The 18,243-nt window shown below is 42.6% G+C and overlaps 2 protein-coding genes across 4 annotated transcripts; one reads left to right on the top strand and one right to left on the bottom strand.

Annotated features, from left to right (window-relative positions):
• Nucleotides 1–326: 326 nt before the first annotated feature.
• Nucleotides 327–11,888, bottom strand: aldh5a1 (aldehyde dehydrogenase 5 family, member A1 (succinate-semialdehyde dehydrogenase)). 3 transcript variants are annotated; one of them, XM_084356201.1, is made up of 12 exons: nucleotides 11,605–11,888; nucleotides 7,856–8,005; nucleotides 7,536–7,778; nucleotides 5,370–5,453; nucleotides 4,495–4,665; nucleotides 4,054–4,170; nucleotides 3,826–3,969; nucleotides 3,479–3,622; nucleotides 3,237–3,395; nucleotides 2,614–2,777; nucleotides 2,110–2,168; nucleotides 327–596 (listed from the first exon to the last, which is right to left on the bottom strand). In XM_084356201.1, exons 3-12 carry the CDS (start codon nucleotides 7,752–7,754, stop codon nucleotides 385–387), a joined length of 1,473 nt encoding a protein of 490 aa, XP_084212327.1. In that variant the 5' UTR covers nucleotides 7,755–7,778; nucleotides 7,856–8,005; nucleotides 11,605–11,888; the 3' UTR covers nucleotides 327–384. The 3 variants fall into 3 exon arrangements, with proteins under 3 accessions (XP_084212327.1, XP_084212326.1, XP_084212328.1); XM_084356200.1 differs by having other exon boundaries at nucleotides 7,536–8,005; XM_084356202.1 differs by lacking the exon at nucleotides 7,856–8,005.
• Nucleotides 9,387–17,563, top strand: aste1a (asteroid homolog 1a). Its single transcript, XM_084356199.1, has 6 exons — nucleotides 9,387–10,642; nucleotides 13,268–14,100; nucleotides 14,379–14,678; nucleotides 14,885–15,089; nucleotides 15,195–15,330; nucleotides 15,711–17,563. Exons 1-6 carry the CDS (start codon nucleotides 10,516–10,518, stop codon nucleotides 16,084–16,086), a joined length of 1,977 nt encoding a protein of 658 aa, XP_084212325.1. The 5' UTR covers nucleotides 9,387–10,515; the 3' UTR covers nucleotides 16,087–17,563.
• Nucleotides 17,564–18,243: the final 680 nt, after the last annotated feature.

Here is an 18,243-nt window from a genome sequence, read left to right as displayed (position 1 = left end):
AACACAAAGATTAAAGTCAGAACTGATGTCGTCAAACATAAAAGATAATTATTATTTATTGCTGAAAGATTTTTGTCTTTTTCTAAACACCAACAGTTTTTGTCTGACAAAAGGCAACAGAGGAGAAATAAGATGACTGTCAGTTTACTGAGGACGTCCAGTGGGTCAATAAAAAATATTTCATATTTTGTGAAAAGTTACTCAACTACTTTCCTACAAGACCTCTGACTCCAAACTGTGTCTTTAGTTTAAGGTTGGTCAGCCCCGACTATAATGGATTTCTGTGTTGTTCCAGTTAAATTAAATCAATTAAAACCTCCGATCTGTTCAGTTATGACCACTTTAATGATTACTGCATGTATACGAGCGTCGCTCCGCCCTGTTTCAGGGTTTCAGCCCTCCGAAGCACACGTACTTGACCTCCAGATACTCTTTGATGCCGTGCTTGGAGCCTTCGCAGCCCAGACCGGACTGTTTGACGCCGCCGAACGACGCCTCCGGGGTGGACAGGAGACCCTCGTTGATTCCGACGATCCCCGCCTCCAACGCCTCCGCCACCCGCCAGATCTGACTCACATCCTGCGAGTAGCAGTAACCTGAGGACGAACGTGAGAGCAGGTCAGAGTTTAAGACCAGCAGAGAGATCAACAGCCCTCTGTGAAGCTGAACTCTTCACTGTAGCTGCTGAGCTAAGTGTTAGCGTGCACCACGTCTGGAGTGGGTGCACAAACTCGACCGCATGTCGAAGGTGTAAATGAAGTCTTCAGATCACTTTGGGTTTTCAGTTTTTTGGTTGTTTTTCTGTTTTAAATCATCTCCAGCTGCTTCAGTTGTTCAGCAGAACGCTGCAACTCTGATTTACTGTGAAGCTCCAGAAATGTTCTGTGGACTACGAGACTTCACCTGACTTTATATCATCAGGAGGAGACGATGACTGAGCCTGACTTTATATCATCAGGAGGAGACGATGGCTGAGCCTGACTTTATATCATCAGGAGGAGACGATGGCTGAGCCTGACTTTATATCATCAGGAGGAGACGATGACTGAGCCTGACTTTATATCATCAGGAGGAGACGATGACTGAGCCTGACTTTATATCATCAGGAGGAGACGATGACTGAGCCTGACTTTATATCATCAGGAGGAGACGATGGCTGAGCCTGACTTTATATCATCAGGAGGAGACGATGACTGAGCCTGACTTTATATCATCAGGAGGAGACGATGGCTGAGCCTGACTTTATATCATCAGGAGGAGACGATGACTGAGCCTGACTTTCATCAGTGTGGAGACACAGAGCCCTGATTTTTTTTCTTCTAGCGATCAGTGTTTTTCTGTTTTTGACTTGAGAACTGAATTCCTTAATTTTTTCCATCAGTGAAAACTGTGTGAAAAACATTGATTTTGTGCAAAAACCATATGAAAAAAAATTCAGGATCATTTTTCCCCCAGGAGGAAAAAAAAGGACTTCAGGACTTTTTTCATTTGTGAGCCGACTGAAAAATAAAGTTTGAGCCTTACAAAAGAAAAACTGTAAGGAACATGAAAACAAACATTTCTCCTGAATTATTTTTCTTTACTTGTTTTCACATGAAAAAACAAACGTATCCCCTGAATTATTTTTTTCACACCACACCAAACTGTATCTCCTAAATCTTTTCCCACTGTTTGACACATGAAGTTTTTTTCTTCCTTCTGAAAACATTTTCTTTTCTGTTTCACAGGAAAAAAAAAACATATTTTTATTATTTATATTATATTTTTTCCTCCTGAAAAAGAAATTTGGAACTTTTATTTTCCACTTTGTTTCATGCATGAAAAAAAAAATCCAAATGTATCCAAAATCCCCCCAAAATTTAAATCGATTAAAATTAAATGTGCTGTCAGTCTTTGTGGTGAGTTCTACGTTCTTTGTACTTCATGACGAAGCAGTTATAAACATACTGAATGCATCAGTTTGTCTTTATAAGGGCGGCTGCAGTACTTACTCAAAGTAAACAGCAGCAGCTCTGAACACTCGATGGATCTAAACACCTCAGACTTCACACAAACACTCAAACTTGTGATTTAACACACAGTTGTTAACACGCAGAGGGATGAACTCACTTGCCAGCCCGACATTAGATGCGTTAGCGATAGCCAGAGCCTCCTCCTCCGTGTCGAACCTGCAAATCAGAAACAAATCTTGTGATTGGTCAACCAACATCTGCAGCACCTGAACGCACCGAGCTGACAGCAGCTTCTCATGCAGAACCGCCTGTTCTTCCAGTTCAACATAGTTTTTTCCTCCACAGTCAGCGTGGACGTGCACAGAAAGACGAACATTACTGATGACTTTTTTAATAAACAAAGAAATCAAATGTCTCCAGTTTTATTCCAACGAAGCTGATGTCATGTTTCTGAAACATCAGTTTGACCGACATTATTTTTAAAACGAAAACAGTTTCAATATTTTACACATTCACGTTCAAACTGGTGTAAAGTTTATATTCTGAAGTTACTTTAAATGTGTGTGATCAGCAGACCGTGAATCAAAAACACACACGAACTCCAGATGTGAACACACTCGTTCACTCAGTACAAACCGCTCGGCGTGCGCGGTGTACGGACCTGATGACGGGCAGCAGCGGGCCGAACGTCTCCTCCTTCATGCAGAGCATCTCTGTGGAGACGTTGGCGAGCAGCGTGGGCTCCATGAAGGACCCGTCCAGACGCTTCCCGCCCTTCAACACCTTCGCTCCTCTGGACACTGCGTCTGACACCTGGTGGGCCACCTGCAGACAGACGGGAAGCTCAGCTGCTGAAACAGTAAAAGTCTTCAGATGAACAGTTGTGACAGAGATCCCTTTATACAGCTCCAGCTTCTTAGATGTGAATAATTCTGGTTTCTCTCTGTGGAGTCAGAACAGTGGCGGTGAACTGTGGCTCCAAAATAAAATCAGTTTAATAAAATTTTATACGAATAATTTTTTATGTGTTTTATTTTTTTTAATACAGATGTTTCTGCGCCAAAGATTCTTTTATTTTTGATGCCAAACTTCAGTCAGTGTATCAGCTCGTTGTCTTTCCTCCTCTGTGACCGTTTGTATACACACACACATATATATATATATATAGACACACACACATATATATATATATGTATATATATATATATATATATATATATATATATATATATACACTCACACACAAAAATATATAATATCTCCTCGCTGTAGCTTCACGTTTACCTTCTCTGCAGCTCTGGCGTTGATGAGTGGCCCCTGGGTAGTTTCGGGATCCGAGCCGTGACCCACGCGGAGCTCGGCGTCCATCGCTTGGCCCAGCTTCTCCATGAAGCGGTCGTGGATGCCGCTCTGCACCAGAAAGCGGTTGGAGCACACGCACGTCTACGGGAAGAGGAAGACATTAACATTAACATTAAACCACAGCGGCTGACGTCGCGCTGACACACAGCACGGCCACTTCATACTTGTCCAGAGTTCCTGAACTTGGAGCCCATGGCTCCGGCCACCGCCTTGTCGACATCAGCGCTGTCGAACACGATGAAGGGGGCGTGGCCTCCCAGCTCCATGGACGCCTTCTTCACTGTGTCGGCAGCCATTTTCAGCAGCACCTGAAACAATGATTTCAAATGTTTTACTTTGCTGATTCTGGCCGACTCATGGTGTCCGCCAGAATCAATGGAGAATGACAGTCTCCTGTAGCTCACTTCATTCTCAGCACTCAGTCATTAAAATAACTTTAATTTTATGACTTATCCAACATGGTGACAAACAGTAACTGTAATAACTGCAGGCAGCAGTCTGGCGGTCTGACCTTGCCGGTGGCGGTGGAGCCAGTGAAGGAGATTTTGGCCACCAGAGGGTCGGTGCAGAGAACCTCCCCGACGGAAGGAGTCTTCTCTCTGGAGCAAGGAACCACGTTAAACACCCCCGCAGGGATCCCGGCCTGCTCTGCCAGCTGCAACACAACACAGAATCATGTCATTTAGAGGAGAAACAGAAAACTAATTAACGTAGAGCATTAAATGTTCAGTGTACCGACCTCAGCCAGAGCGAGCGCCGACAGCGGCGTGTCCTCGGCTGGTTTGACCACCACGGTGCAGCCGGCTGCCAGAGCGGCTCCGACCTTCCTGGTGATCATAGCGCTCGGGAAGTTCCACTGTGGAGCAACACAACACAACAAAACTGTTCAAGCGCTAAGCTAAGAGCATTAACGTGCACTCCGTCTGGAGTGAGTGCACGTCGAGGGTGGAAATAACATCTTTTCAGATCAGTTTTGGGATCTTTACATCCAAAATGACATCAGTGCACTGAAACAACAACTTCACTGTGAATTTAATATTTCTAACTCACCCCGGGCATCTTCTTCTGCATCGTGATGCCTAAAAATATCGACGACATAAACGCCGATGCTGATATACGTGTTTGTGATTGGCCAGTATCAGTCGGGCTCTACTGAAAACCTTTCTCATTGGCTGCTCACCGGTGTGATGATGGAGGCGACGCCCACAGGCTGCTTGAGGAGGAGGATCTTTCGGTCTTTGGCGGGTGACGGGACGATGTCGCCGTACACTCGCCGGGCCTCCTCCGAAAACCACTCCAGGAAGGAGGCGGCGTACGTGATCTCCCCGAGAGCCTCCCGCATGGGCTTCCCCTGCAACGCGCACACACACACACACACACACACACACACACACACACACACACACACACACACACACACACACACACACACACACACACACACACACTAATGTTACACATGTTTTCAGCCCGGTGTCCCTGTAAGTGTAAATAATCCACAGACCTCAATGTTACACTGGGACTATTTCTTCATCAGAAAGTAGTTCCGGTGAAATCTGTTGTGACAGTTTCTCTGTGGATTATTTACAGTGAGAGAGACGAGCGTGTCAGAGGTTTACTTGATAATGTTGCTTCAGTATTTTCCATTCATGACACTTTTTAACTTCTGCTCGACGACATCTCGGAGGGAAATATTGTACCTTTTACTTCACTACATTTATTGGACAGCTTTAGTTACTAGTTACTTTACAAAACACACGAACATATGAAGAGTTATAAATTATGATGTTGTTATAAATCAAACTAGTCTCCAGCTGAAACATTAGATTTTCTCCTCATTAGAAGCTTGAGGAGGTCAAACTGTTCAGTATTCAATGAAAAAATTAAAATCAAGGAAAATCCTGGAAGAAATTAATATAAATGTTTGCATCAAATCAATGTTTTGTTCTTTTCCATCCACTCATATTCACGTTGCTTTACGACTGTTTGTCTCGACATGATGATACTGAAGCACATTACACGGCTGCGATGTGTAATTATCTCCGTGATACTCACGCTCTCGAATGTGACCAGTTTGGCCAAGTCTTCTTTGTGCAGCGTCAGCAGGTCGAACCACTTCCTCAACAGGAGGCTCCTCTCCTGCGGGACAACCAATCAGATCGCATCAGGAGTGGAAATGTTCGGACTCACTGCCGCCGTCGTCTCCGCGGATACTTGTTGTTTCACAATCATGTTTTTATTTCAGTTAATATTTTAAAAAACTTGGCAAAGATAACTGATAGTGAAGTGTGAATGAGTTGGATTAATATTAAACAGAGTGCAAAGTGTAACAACACCTGAACACACTGTTCTTTCGGGTCTTTATGAGCAGCTGCTATTAAAGAATAGCTTCACGTTTCTTCTAGTGCATCTTGAAACAGCTCCAAGTGTTCAGACCCATTCAGCTTTTTCACATTCGACTCTGCTGAAGTTTTACACTCAATAGCCCACAATGACTGAACAGGTTTTTAAACCTGTTTTCCAAAAGTATCGTTGAATTGCTGTCTTTAATTTGTATAAAGACGCAGCTGAAGGAAATATGAATAGTTGAAAAGTGGAAAACTATAAACTGGAAGCTGAACTGCTTCGCTGGATGAATGGCTGGGAGCTACACAGCACTGCTGGCGTTTGCATGAAAAAGCAGCTGCAAGAATATAAAAGTTGGTCTAGTTGTATGAATATGATTTATAAGTTGAATAAAAAAATGAGTAACATTCTGGTGGCTCGGTTGGTGCAGCGTGTCCCATGTGCAGAGGCTGTGTCCTCGCTGCACCGGCCCGGGTTCTGGTCCGACCTGTGGCCCGTTGCTGCACGCCTCTCCTTCTGTCTATCTCCCTGTTTCCTGTCACTCTTCACCTGTTCTTTCAATAAAGCCAAGCAAAGATTTGTTTTTTTAATGTGTGCCATAATGTTTGAATTGAGTTTCACAAAAAGTATGAATGAGTAGATAAAATATAATATAGTGTAGCTGTATACGAGAAATGAGAAAGAATTATTGGTACGAATGAGACTGAACATTGAATAAATCTCACGATGTATGAAAGACGTGGACATTAAAATGTTTGAATTGAGTTTGTGGTTTTTAATAAGAAGGTATGTTGTGTTAGCAACAACACACACGTTGGACTTTGTCCTCCTTCTCCTGTGACACTGTGATCAGGTCAAGGTTAAAATGGCCAGACACCAGCACAGACTTCATCTCTGCATGTGAAGTTAATGTTCTTACGTCTCCCAGACACAGAAACAAGCCGTTAACTCTGCAGCATTGTTTGGTCTTACTGCTGTTCAATGCTGGAATGTAACTAAGTACATGTACTCAAGTACTGTGGCATAATTTGGATGTAATTATACTTAACTTGTACTCTAAACTGCCCAGTGATCAGTTGAAAGCAGCCGAGTCTTTACCAGCTGCAACATGAACATTTTACATTATGCATCAGTATTTATAATCCATGTAAGATATTCTGACATGGACCACTCTGCATAATGAGTACTTTTACTTTTTAATGCTAATACTTTTACTGACTTAAAAGATCTGAGTACTTCTTGCTGCCCGGCTGCTGTTATTAGACTTTGCATTGTTTTACAACTATTAGAAACCAGCCTGGTTTATGATGAGGAGCTGTGGACTAATAAATGTTTGATAAATTACAGATAATCAGTCAATGTTTGTTTAAACTCCCATAAACCTCTTCACTGACACAATAAGCCTCAGGTCACTCGCGGCGCATCACACAGTCCGTTTATGAGCTGCACAATTACACCTGCCACAGTGTCCTCATGCAGAACTCCATTCAGAAATTTCGCAATTTAATGTCATGTTTATTGGCGAAGGTTTATGTTTTTATATATGCATTCATAACCATTGAGAGCCTCTCTTCTCTCTGACATGTGAACCTCTGCAGGTCGTTCATTATTTTTTGGTAGGACTTTTTGGTTCGTGTATCTTCCTGCCAAAACGAGGGCGGCAGCAGGCAATGAGACTCTAAAATAAAACATGAGATTTTATCAAAATACTGTGTTTTCTGGTGAATTGTGAGCAAGCCGAATTGAAGTCTGGATCCTTGCAGTTGAGAAAATACAAAGTGTTGCAGTGTTTTCTCGTGTTTTTAAGGCAAATGTGCAACATTTGTCTCAAATTGACATTTTTAAATGGAGTTTGGTTAAGAGCGGAAGACGTACCTTAGCAGTGCACTGCTTCCAGGAATGAAACGCCTTGTACGCAGCGTCCACAGCCTGCTTGGCCTCAGCCGGGCCAAAGTCTGACACCCGGGTTATCTCCTTCCCTGTGGCCGGGTCCAGCACGGGGAACACCGAGGCTGCGGAGACCCAGCGGCCGTCTATGTAGCCCTGCGTCCGCAGCAGCGGAGCGGAGACATCCAGGCTGTAGTGTCTCTGCATGGCGGCGGGCAGGCCGGGGAAGACCTGCCGGAGGAAGCAGCGGGTCCTCAGCACACAGAGAGCGGACATACCGGGGCTGAGTGTGTGTGTGAGACGCTCACTGTGTGCTGGCTGAGCGGTGTGTGTCAGACGGTCAGACCTCCAGCAGCTTTCTGTCGGTTTCAACCGGTCCTGAGGAGACCGCGCGAGTCACGTGACCGCGCACAAACACAACCGGAGAGCCCTTCAGGGTCCTCTTCTGCTCCACAGCACTGATGCGTTCAATGTCCAACAGATAACAGCCAGTTTCCACCACGACAAGAGCCAAATTAAGTCATCACAAGTGTACAAAAATAAAGAAATAAGAAGTCTAAATTATGATTATACTAGATTAAAAATGATGACATAATATCAGTGTTGTACCCAACAGTTATACTTGAGTAAAAGTCAAGATACCGTGTTAAAATGTCACTTTGAAAGTCACCCTTATGAACAATACTTTCACCATCTGATATAAAATGTACTTAAGTATCAAAAGTACGAGTAAAAAGTACATTTTACATATATTTACATGTATTTATTCACTGTATGTGTTGACTGATAATGAACCCGGTCAGCATGTTTCTGAATATTGGGATTACTGGTTTTGCCAATAAAATACATTAATTTAAAAATGTGCTACTTTGGCTCTGATGCAGCATGTAATCTGTAAAGTAACTAAACTCATCAATAAATGTAATGGAGTACAAAGTACAATATTTGGTTCCAAAGTGTAGAAACAAGTACCTCAAGATTGTACTTGCGTAATTTCTTAATTTTGATTTAGTTAGTTAAACATTGATGTTTTCATCTCATAGATTTGAATTAGCATATTAAAAATCACATGTTGGAGTTAAGAAAGCAGTGATGGAATATAACTCAGTACATCTACTCAAGTACTGTACTTAAGTAGAGTACTTGTACTTTACTTGAGTATTTCCATTTCCTGTTACTTCACACTTCCACTCCACTACACTTTAGAGGAAAATATTGTCTTATTTACTATATATAGTTACTAGTTACATAGATTACACGCTGTATCAGAGCCAAAGTACAACATTTTTAAATTAATTTATTTTATTGGCGGAAAAAAAAAGTAATCCCAAAAATCATAAAAATGCTGAATGAGGAAGGACGTTAACTGTCAGCTGTGTTCAGAGCTGTAGTTGCTCGTCCTCCTCTGGGGCTCCTGCAGGTTTTATTTTCCCTTTCCAAACTCAAACCAGTCCAGCTGCTTCTGACCGCCTGTTACTGGGTTTATATAAAGTCCTCTGGTGCTGTGCTTGTATGATTGAAATAGGATGCACTCATTATTCCTCATGTACTGTACTTAAGTACAATTTTGAGGTTAAGTACTTGTACTTTACTTGAGTATTTCCATTTTCTGCTACTGTATTCTTCCACTCCACTACATTTATCTGATAACTTTAGTTACTAGTTACTTTTCAGATCACATGCTGCATCAGAGCCGAAGTATCACATTTTAATTTAAATTAATTAATTTTATTGATAAAAACAGTAACAATAATCAGAAAAGTGCTGAATATTGGAGCCAATTTACAGTAACATGATATCAATTTATGTAAAATGTACTTTTTAAATAGCACTTTTGATACTTAAGTACATTTAATATCATTTACTTTAAAACTTTTACTCTAGTATTGTGCATGTGTGACTTTCTTTTTTGCCAAAGTAAAATTCATCACCACACCTTTCCTTTACTCAGCACGAGTTCCTCATAGCTCACATTGTAACATAATACAGTCAAGCTGATATCTTTGTGAGGGTTAGCTTGTAAAACATTTGAACATTTGCATTGTTTACTTTGGCTGTAATCATGATTATGAAAGGTTATGACTGATTATTTGTATAATGGGTTCGTCATGTTGAGTTATGTTTCTCCTGAAGTGAAACAGAGCTGGTCCGTGCAGTAAACACGCAGCTGGTTTCTGTTTCTCAGCTGACTGTGTTGCAAATGTTGTCAGCTGTGTTCAGAGCTGTAGTTGCTCCGTCCTCCTCTGGGGCTCCTGAAGGTTTTATTTTCCCTTTCCAAACTCAAACGACTTCAGCTGCTTCTGATCTCCTGTTACTGGGTTTATATAATGTGCTCTGGTGCTGTGCTTGTTATCGACCTGCTGTGGTGGAAGTGCATTTACTCAAGTACTGTTTTACTCGGCTACATTTCTGAGGGACACATTTTGTACTTCTTTAACATTTTCAGTTACTAGTTACTTTTCAGGTTAATATTTTATTTATAAAAACATTAGTTTATACTTAATATCATATAATTACATTATAAAACATGATGCACTGTCACAGAGAGGTCCCTGACAGTGTGTAAGGATGTAAAATAAACACAGACTTGACGACTGAAATGCTTCTTGCATCTTATTGCATCACTGATAATAGTCCAATAATATCTGAATAATAAAATGGGCCCAGTTTGCATGAGTACTTTTACTTTTGATCCATTAAATATTATGTAAGCAAAAGTAAACCTGGGTGTATTCTTTCTGTTCTTTACTGTAAAACTGTTTATGAAGTATCCCAATAAAGACTATATAAAGACTGTGTCCTCCTCCCCTCTGTGCACATACACGTCAACAGACGTTGACTGTGTTATGTTTTATAATCTGATGGAATGATCAGTGATGATGTCAGGAAAGTGAAACTTAAGGAAGCGTCTCAGACTCAGGTATAAGAGCAGCAGAGATGAGACTTCCAGGACAGAATCAGACCAAGGATGGGTGTTCAGGGCCTGACCACATTCTTAGAGACCCACCAGCGGATCTACCGGGACGTCCGGTTCCGGATGAGCTGGCTGGTGATCGACGGCTGCAACCTGCTCCACTGGCTGTACTTTGACTCAGGTAGGACAGAAAGTATTCCGACTGTGGTGCTGTACACCACAGGTACTCAAGGTCAGGTATACTAACTTTTACTTTACTTTGATTACTCTTATCTGACAGCTAGTCTGCAGATTCATTGTTTAAGTAGTTTAATTTAAACTCTAATTTGCTTATCAGGTATTTTTGTGAGCTGTTGTAGTTTCATTTGATCTACTTTATAAAAGTGTTGGGAAGCATCATATTTAATAAGCTGATCATTAGTGCCTTGAACACAGAAGTGAATGATATAATAAGCTGAATATTAAATGTGATAAACAGCTGTAAACAGCAGTGTGTTGATCAGTGCAACACATCAACGCACTAGTGACAGCAGCCCATCCGGGTACTTTGTCCTTGTGTCATGCCCCGCCCCCTTTAAGTGTCAACAGTCTGACGCGCTAAATGCAGATTTTGGGTCTCTGCCAATTTTATGGCATAAAATAAGATTCTCGTATGAATTTTTAGCTTTTGAGAGCTCAGATCTGACGGCCAGAGGCACACAATCATGTTGTATTGTAGTTGATCTGCGTTCGGCGTCATTATATATATAAAAAATAAAGAAACAGTGGATGAGGTTCGGTCCGTACTTCATTAGGTCCAGGTCATTTTCCTGTCTTTACGTCGCTGTAGTGAAGCTGTCTGTTTTAATAAAACCGGTCGGTTTAGCTTCACTTGTTACGTTACGCTGTTCATTATTAGGAAGTAGGTCAGCTCAGTTTGTGTGTTGTTAACATTAAAACAGCCTCTGCTCCTGACTGCGGTCTGTCGAGTGGAGAGGCTACGCAACCAAACTCCATTGTAAAAGCAGGAGTTTTAAGGTCGGGCCTTATTTTTTCACGGTAAAAACTGTAGTTACAACTTTACAAAGGCTCTTTTTTGATTCACTACGATCTACAGACACAATCGGCACACATGTCATTCACTCAGTCATATCATTAACTGACCTGTGACGAGGTGTTTGATACAGACGGACACGTATGACCTGTCGGGTCTCACGGGACGACCTGAAGCCACAGATCTGTTCTCTTACTGTCCTTCGGTCTTTGAAGAAGTAAATACAATCATAAGCTTCTGGATTTATTATTCTTTGACGTGCAAATGCAACACAGCGGCTCTAAAACATGTCACTACGAGCTGTTCTATATCCGGCGCCAACACCAGCGTTTGTTTTCAAAGGGGGCGTGGTCGTTTCGGCAACAGGGAAGTGACGTGTGACCGCTGTAGGCTAACCCAGAAATTAGCATCGCTCTGGTTCCCTCAACAAAAAGCCGTGGATCTCTACAGGAGGACTACATACCAGATGGAAACATGGCGGCCATTCAAACCGACGAGAATTACCTGCCAGCGCATGCGCCAAAAATGTTTTCCAGCTCCTGCGTTTACTTCCTGGTTATGCGGCCCATTGAATATGCTCGTAGACGCTTTGTGATGACGTCACGGATTTTAAAATAGTTTTTCACAGTTTATTTAAAGTTTTACAAATACAAAACCTCCAAGGATCAAACATTCATAGTAAGAAGAGTTTCACAGACATCTCATTTATTATGGCGGCCTGTGGGGAAATGATGTTTGGGCTGCAGGGGACTATTTAGTTGCAACACCGCGAGTGGCCACCAGGCCGGACCGGAAGCAAAACTGAGCGGCGCCTTCCGTGTCTGCAAAAAATCTGTGGGATTATTGAACTGGATTCTGGATTATTACAGAAAATAATCTGCGTGTCAAACACAAGTTTCTGATCCGTCCAGGTTCTGTTCATCAGATAAACTCCACAGATGAACTCCACTCTGTGACGTTTGAAGGTTAATTAAATGTGTAGCAGTAAAAAGCTAATGCTAGGCTACAAACAGACGACATCACGGTCACAGGATTCAAACGTTCCCACCACTGAGCGTCTTACTGCACAATTACTGTCCAGGTTTTCTATGTGTTTAAAACTATTGAAAAGCTATAGAGCTAAAATGCTAATATTTATACTTGAAATAATAAAAAACTATGAAAAGATGTAAACTGTAAAAACAAGAGGTGTATCTCATGCAGCCAGTGTAGTTACATGATCCCACACTGATTTTGAGTCAATTGATCACATGACCTGGAAGCTATTCAGCTAACATGCTAATATTTACATATAAAAATTCATAAAAATTATGAAAAGATGTAAAATGTAAAAACAAGAGGTGTATCTCATGCAGCCAGTGTAGTTACATGATCCCAACATGATTTTGTGTCAATTGATCACATGACCTGGAAGCTTTTGAGCTAAAATGCTAATATTTACATATAAAAATGTAATACGGGTGCACTTGCGAATGTCTGTCAAATTCCAACTTAAAGCTAGCTTCACTGAAGTAATTGTTACGATTATAATAATTATTATTCTGTTTATTGTAATATCTTCTTTGGACCCTCGACTCATTTGAACAAAATTCTTTAAAAAAAACATCCACATTCGGTGGTGAAGCAAATCCAACATAATAAATCCTGACTCAGGTTCAGGTCCGCTCCTCCTGCAGCGCCTCTACTCAGTAATGAATTCATGGTTGGGTAACAAGCTGAAAATGGTTGTTTGTCAGTAACTGTTTGTTCTGTTTCCTTTGCTTGAACCGTCAGGTCTGGACCAGAATCATGGTGGGGAGTATGCTGCGTTTGAGGTGCTGGTTGAGAAGTTCATCGCAGCCCTCAGAGCCTGTGAGATCAAACCGTACGTGGTGCTGGATGGAGGAACAGATCCCACCGACAAGAAGCTTGACACGGTGACGCAAAGAGCTGAGGATCGGATCCAGAAAGCCCACCGAGCGGCGTCGGGCGGCAGCCAGGAGAACATCCTGCCGCAGCTGGTCAAGATGGTGTTCAAACAGACGCTGGCCCGGCTGGAGGTCCCGGTGGCTAAGTGCTACGGGGAGGCCGACCAGGAGATCGCTGCTCTCGCCAATGAGTGGAACTGTCCGGTGCTCTCCAGCGACAGCGACTTCTACATCTTCGACCTCTCAGCAGGGCTGCTGCCTCTCTCTCATTTCCGGTGGGAGGCGCTGGAGCAGAGCGGCTCGCGGAGCTGCATCCCCTGTAAGAACTACAAGACCTCCAACATCTGCATCCTGTTCGACATCCAGCGGCAGCTCCTGCCCGCCTTCGCCGCCTTGGCCGGGAACGACTACGTGAAGCTGCAGAGGACGGAATCGTCCATCCGCTGGTCTCAGTTCTGCCCAGCAGGTGCCGGGAAAACGAGCCGCCTGGAGGGGCTGCTCTGCTGGCTGAGGAGCTTCCACCAGCCTCAGGAGGCCTTCGAGGCGGCGCTGGGGCTGATAGGAACGCTGAGCGAGAAGAGAAAGGCGGAGCTGCTGCAGGGCTTGTATCTGGGCATGGAGGAGTACCGGCTCCCTCCCTGCTCCCTGCAGAGGTTCTTCATCCACGGGACGGCACCTCCATTCCCAGCAGAGGAGGAGGTAATAAAATCCTTTACTTTAAAGTTTTAGGGGAACATTTTATTGAGTTGAGGCTCAGTTCATCTGTGCATCTTCATCAAGGACATAGTTGAAACAAACTAACCATCTGCAGAAAGGCCACAGGCAGTTAGCAGGACTGGGTTTTGGTCTGTAGTGAAGTCAAAGACATTTAATCAACAAATGAAGAATCGGTGAACTGACGTGAGCCTCTGGTGAAGATGTGAAGACGTGTTCAGTGTAGCACTGAAGTTCACTTGTTCTGCTCTGTCCTCCTGCAGGCGGCGGGTCTCGTCCCAGACTGGATCCGGCTGCCATTTACGCAGGCCCGGCTGCCTTCAGACATCCTGGACGTGCTGCAGCTGCAGAGGATGAACCTCGGCTGCCCCGTGGCCCACGCCAACATGCACAGCGCTTACCTGACGTCCAGGCCGGTCCGCCAGGTGATGTACGGGCTGCTGCTGGGCAGAGGGAGGCTGGTTCAGGAGAGAGACAGAGACGGACTCCAGCTGAAGTTCATCCAAGTCCAGCCAGCCTTCAGAGGGGTCGCCAGGCAGCTGCAGCTCAACTCCCTGGATAAGGTGAAGCTTTCTCACAGGAAGTGCATCATGAAATCTGTTTTAGACAGAGGTGACAGGCGCTGTGAAACACAACACTTTCATTTTTAATTTTTATGAGCTGAATACTTATTGTTATGACGACACTGTGCTGTCTGTCATATTAAGGTTTAAATAAAGTTACATTGAACTCCACTTTGACCCTGACTCCTCCTGTGTGTCGGCCCCAGGCGGAGCCCTCTCAGCGTCTGCAGGTGTTGCTGGAGGCTCTGGGGGTGACGGAGGCCTTTCTGAGCCGCCTGCCGCCTCAGCTGCGCCTCCTGGTGGCCGTCACCTGCTACTGGATGCAGAGAGCTCAGCCTCCTCCGGATGAGAGGCTGCTGAAGGCGCTGCTGCTGGGAGTCACTAATGGAGACGCCCTGAGACGCAGAGCAGGTAAACACAAACAGCAGACTCTGATATCTGGGTTGTTTTCTGTCATCACCTTATCTGATAAATCACTGTGATGTGTGTGTGTGTGTGTGTGTGTGTGTGTGGCAGATCTGCAGATTCAGAATCAGCATAAGCCAGATGTGGGCGTGGCTCACGCTTTCAGCCAATGGCAGGCGTGCATGAAGGACAGCATCCACCTGAACCAGCTGCTGGGCTTCCCCTTACCTGAACCACAGATCGCCAGGTGAGAGACAGCAATATTAATCCAGAAACATCAGATATGATGTGAAAACACAGACAGGAAACAGTTTACTGGACGATGAGTCCTTTTCATACTAAAAGCACATTTTGCTGATAAAACTGCAGGACTTTTAATCTGGCATGGCCACAAACAGATAAATCACCTTATCGCTGTGTTTTTAAGAAAATGAGAGAATCTTTCCTTCAGCCGCTTTCAGAAAAATACAGCTGCTGGCCAGATCAAGATCTTTATGACTGGAGATGGTGGTGCTCATATCGCTTTTCTCCTCAGGGCTTTATGCTTCATTCCTCACAAAACAATGAAATATTGACTCATCCAGGTGATGTCCTCGTCCCTGATCTTGTCCTTCTGTTGTTGTCCAGGTTGTATGAGGGGACGTTGGTCCACCATCTTGTCCACCAGATGAGGACAAGAAAAATGAAGCGCCTGAAGTACAATCCCTCGAGTGTGAAACAGTACAGAGTCATGCTGTCTGTCGTCCACCAGTCTCTCAGTCGGGAGGCAACAAAACCGCCGGTCACCCAGACGACACCGACGTCTCCACCCCGGCAGCATCTGGACGACCTGACCGCCAGCCTGCGTCAGCTGTTCCCCTGGTACGAAGGCGACGAGGAGGCCGCGACCGAAGCCTACAGCGTGGTCAGAGCGCTGCAGGACCAAAATCTGGATGATCTGCTGTCGGTGAGAACTCGTTACAGAGCCAGAGAGAGAATCCACCACGACTTCCTGTTGGTCTGATGATGTTTAAACATCTGAACCAACACTCGGCTGGTTTTCATGTTTTTATAAATCTCTCTTTAGCAGAACTTTTTACCAACTTTGTATTTATCTTTGTAAAAAAAAACAAAAAACTCTTGCAATGAATTTCTTCACTACTCGTGTTAAATTTCTGTCATATTTATAAATTTCTTTCAGTTTAATTCTTAAATGTGTTTTGCACAACGAATGTAAGAATCGAGGAATACAAGTGAGGACATTTTAAATCTCTGTGAATTTGTTTTATTGTGAAACAAATCTTATTTATCGGCTGTATTATATGAAGGGTGTGTGAGTTTGTTGTGCTGATAAAACCTGCGTGGATAAAAATGATTGCTGATGATGCAGGAAGGTTAAACTTCAGCGCAGACTCTGTAACAACTGTGGGGCTGGTTCCTCATCAGAACCGGATCGAGGAGCTTGTTTTACTGAAGTGAAGTCAGAACCATCTGTGCATCAATGATATTAAAGAAGATGTTTATATCTGCGTACACTGTTGTCACATATTGTTTTAATGCAAATATTCTTTATTCTTTTTACATTTAAGTACTTCAGATATTTTATTCTTACTTAGTCTTATTTATTATTATCGTCCTCAAACAGGAACCAGTTCATGTAATGATTAATAATCGAACAAAAATGGAAATATTTCACATCTGTAGAAATGTTCTTATTCACAGCACCTTCTTGTATTAACTTCTCCTCAGACAGTTTAAGACCTTCAAGCAGGAAGTCCAGTTCTGATGGAAATGTAAATCCCTGCAGAGTCGGGTCCCGGCCCGGCCCGGCCGACATGACGGAAGAAAGGCGTTAGATTTGTATTTTCAAAGAGTGGTGTTGCACTCAAACAGTGGGGGGCGCCACATCTCACAGATAACACGTATTACTACATAATGTGTCTTTAGTTGAAGACGTTTTTACATGAAATGTCCCCGACATGGACATGAAGCGGGAAACGCTGTTTACACGCAACAGATTGAGTTTATAAAAGATAATAACTCTTTATAGTTTAAACTACCAAACAGTTAAATAATAATAATAATAATATAAAGTTATGATGAATAATCACAGTGAGCCGCCTTCTTCCTAATGTTTAATTCATTGATAATAAACTGTCACATTCAGTTTTTGTTAAATATTTCATAATCTGACATTTTTGTTTTTCTACTTTTAATGTGTGAAAGTTTTTCTGAATATTTCTTCGTCGGCCGCTGAAACTGAAGCGACACACGTTTTCTTTTCCATTTTTTTATCTCATGAAGATTCAAAGTTTAGCAGCTGTGAATCAACAGAAACTGTTTCTGCTTCACTCTGGATGAAAATCAGCGAAATTCAGTGTAAAAGTGTTTGATTTAATGTTCGTGGTCTGCTGGTCTGATGATTTATTAACGGATGAACCGTTTAGTCACTAACTGATGGCTTTAAGTGTATATTTCCTCTGTTATTATTGTCTCATATTTAATAAAAAATATTTACCAGTTTGATTCTTTAATGCATTTGATCTCAGGAAGATAAAAACAAAGAACACAGACGAGGAAATCTCTTTAAATCTGTTTTAAGGACGTGTGAATAAACTCCAGTAGGAATGAAAACAAAGTGAAACTCTTTAAAAGATTTAGAAAATTTTAATATACATTTTATCATCATCCACACACACGCACACACACACGCACACACACCATAAATAAACAGAGGACAGAGTCGGTGTGACGGTGCAGCAGCTCGTTCGCTCACATGATTTTAGTTTTCAGACGTCGAGACAGAAGCTTTAAAATCAGGATTTGACAAAGAGCTGAAGTCTCTGATGGAAAATCTTTATTTATTTAATATTCCAGTTCAGGTTTTTTCTCCCACAGACATTAAGTTCACTTTATTTTCAAGATGTATGAAAAAGTTTCCTGTAATAAAACTTTCTTAACGTGGGACTGGTTTTAGTTTTGAATTCTTCTTCTCTTCTTTTAATTTCTGGATCCTCCGGGGAAAATAACTGATCAATTGTCTGTTGATCCAATTAAAAGAAAATAAAACTTTATTTAGTTGTTTTAATTCAACAGCTTTAGTTTAGAGCGGAGCTTCATTACTCGTTAATCTGACGATATTTTCTTAATAAATAATTTGTTTGTTCCAATAAAAAGTCCA

The sequence above is a fragment of the Pagrus pagrus genome (assembly GCF_965226575.1).
Source record: "Pagrus pagrus genome assembly, chromosome: 7".
Lineage (NCBI taxonomy): Eukaryota > Metazoa > Chordata > Actinopteri > Spariformes > Sparidae > Pagrus > Pagrus pagrus.
This window is presented reverse-complemented; position numbering and strand designations above follow the sequence as displayed.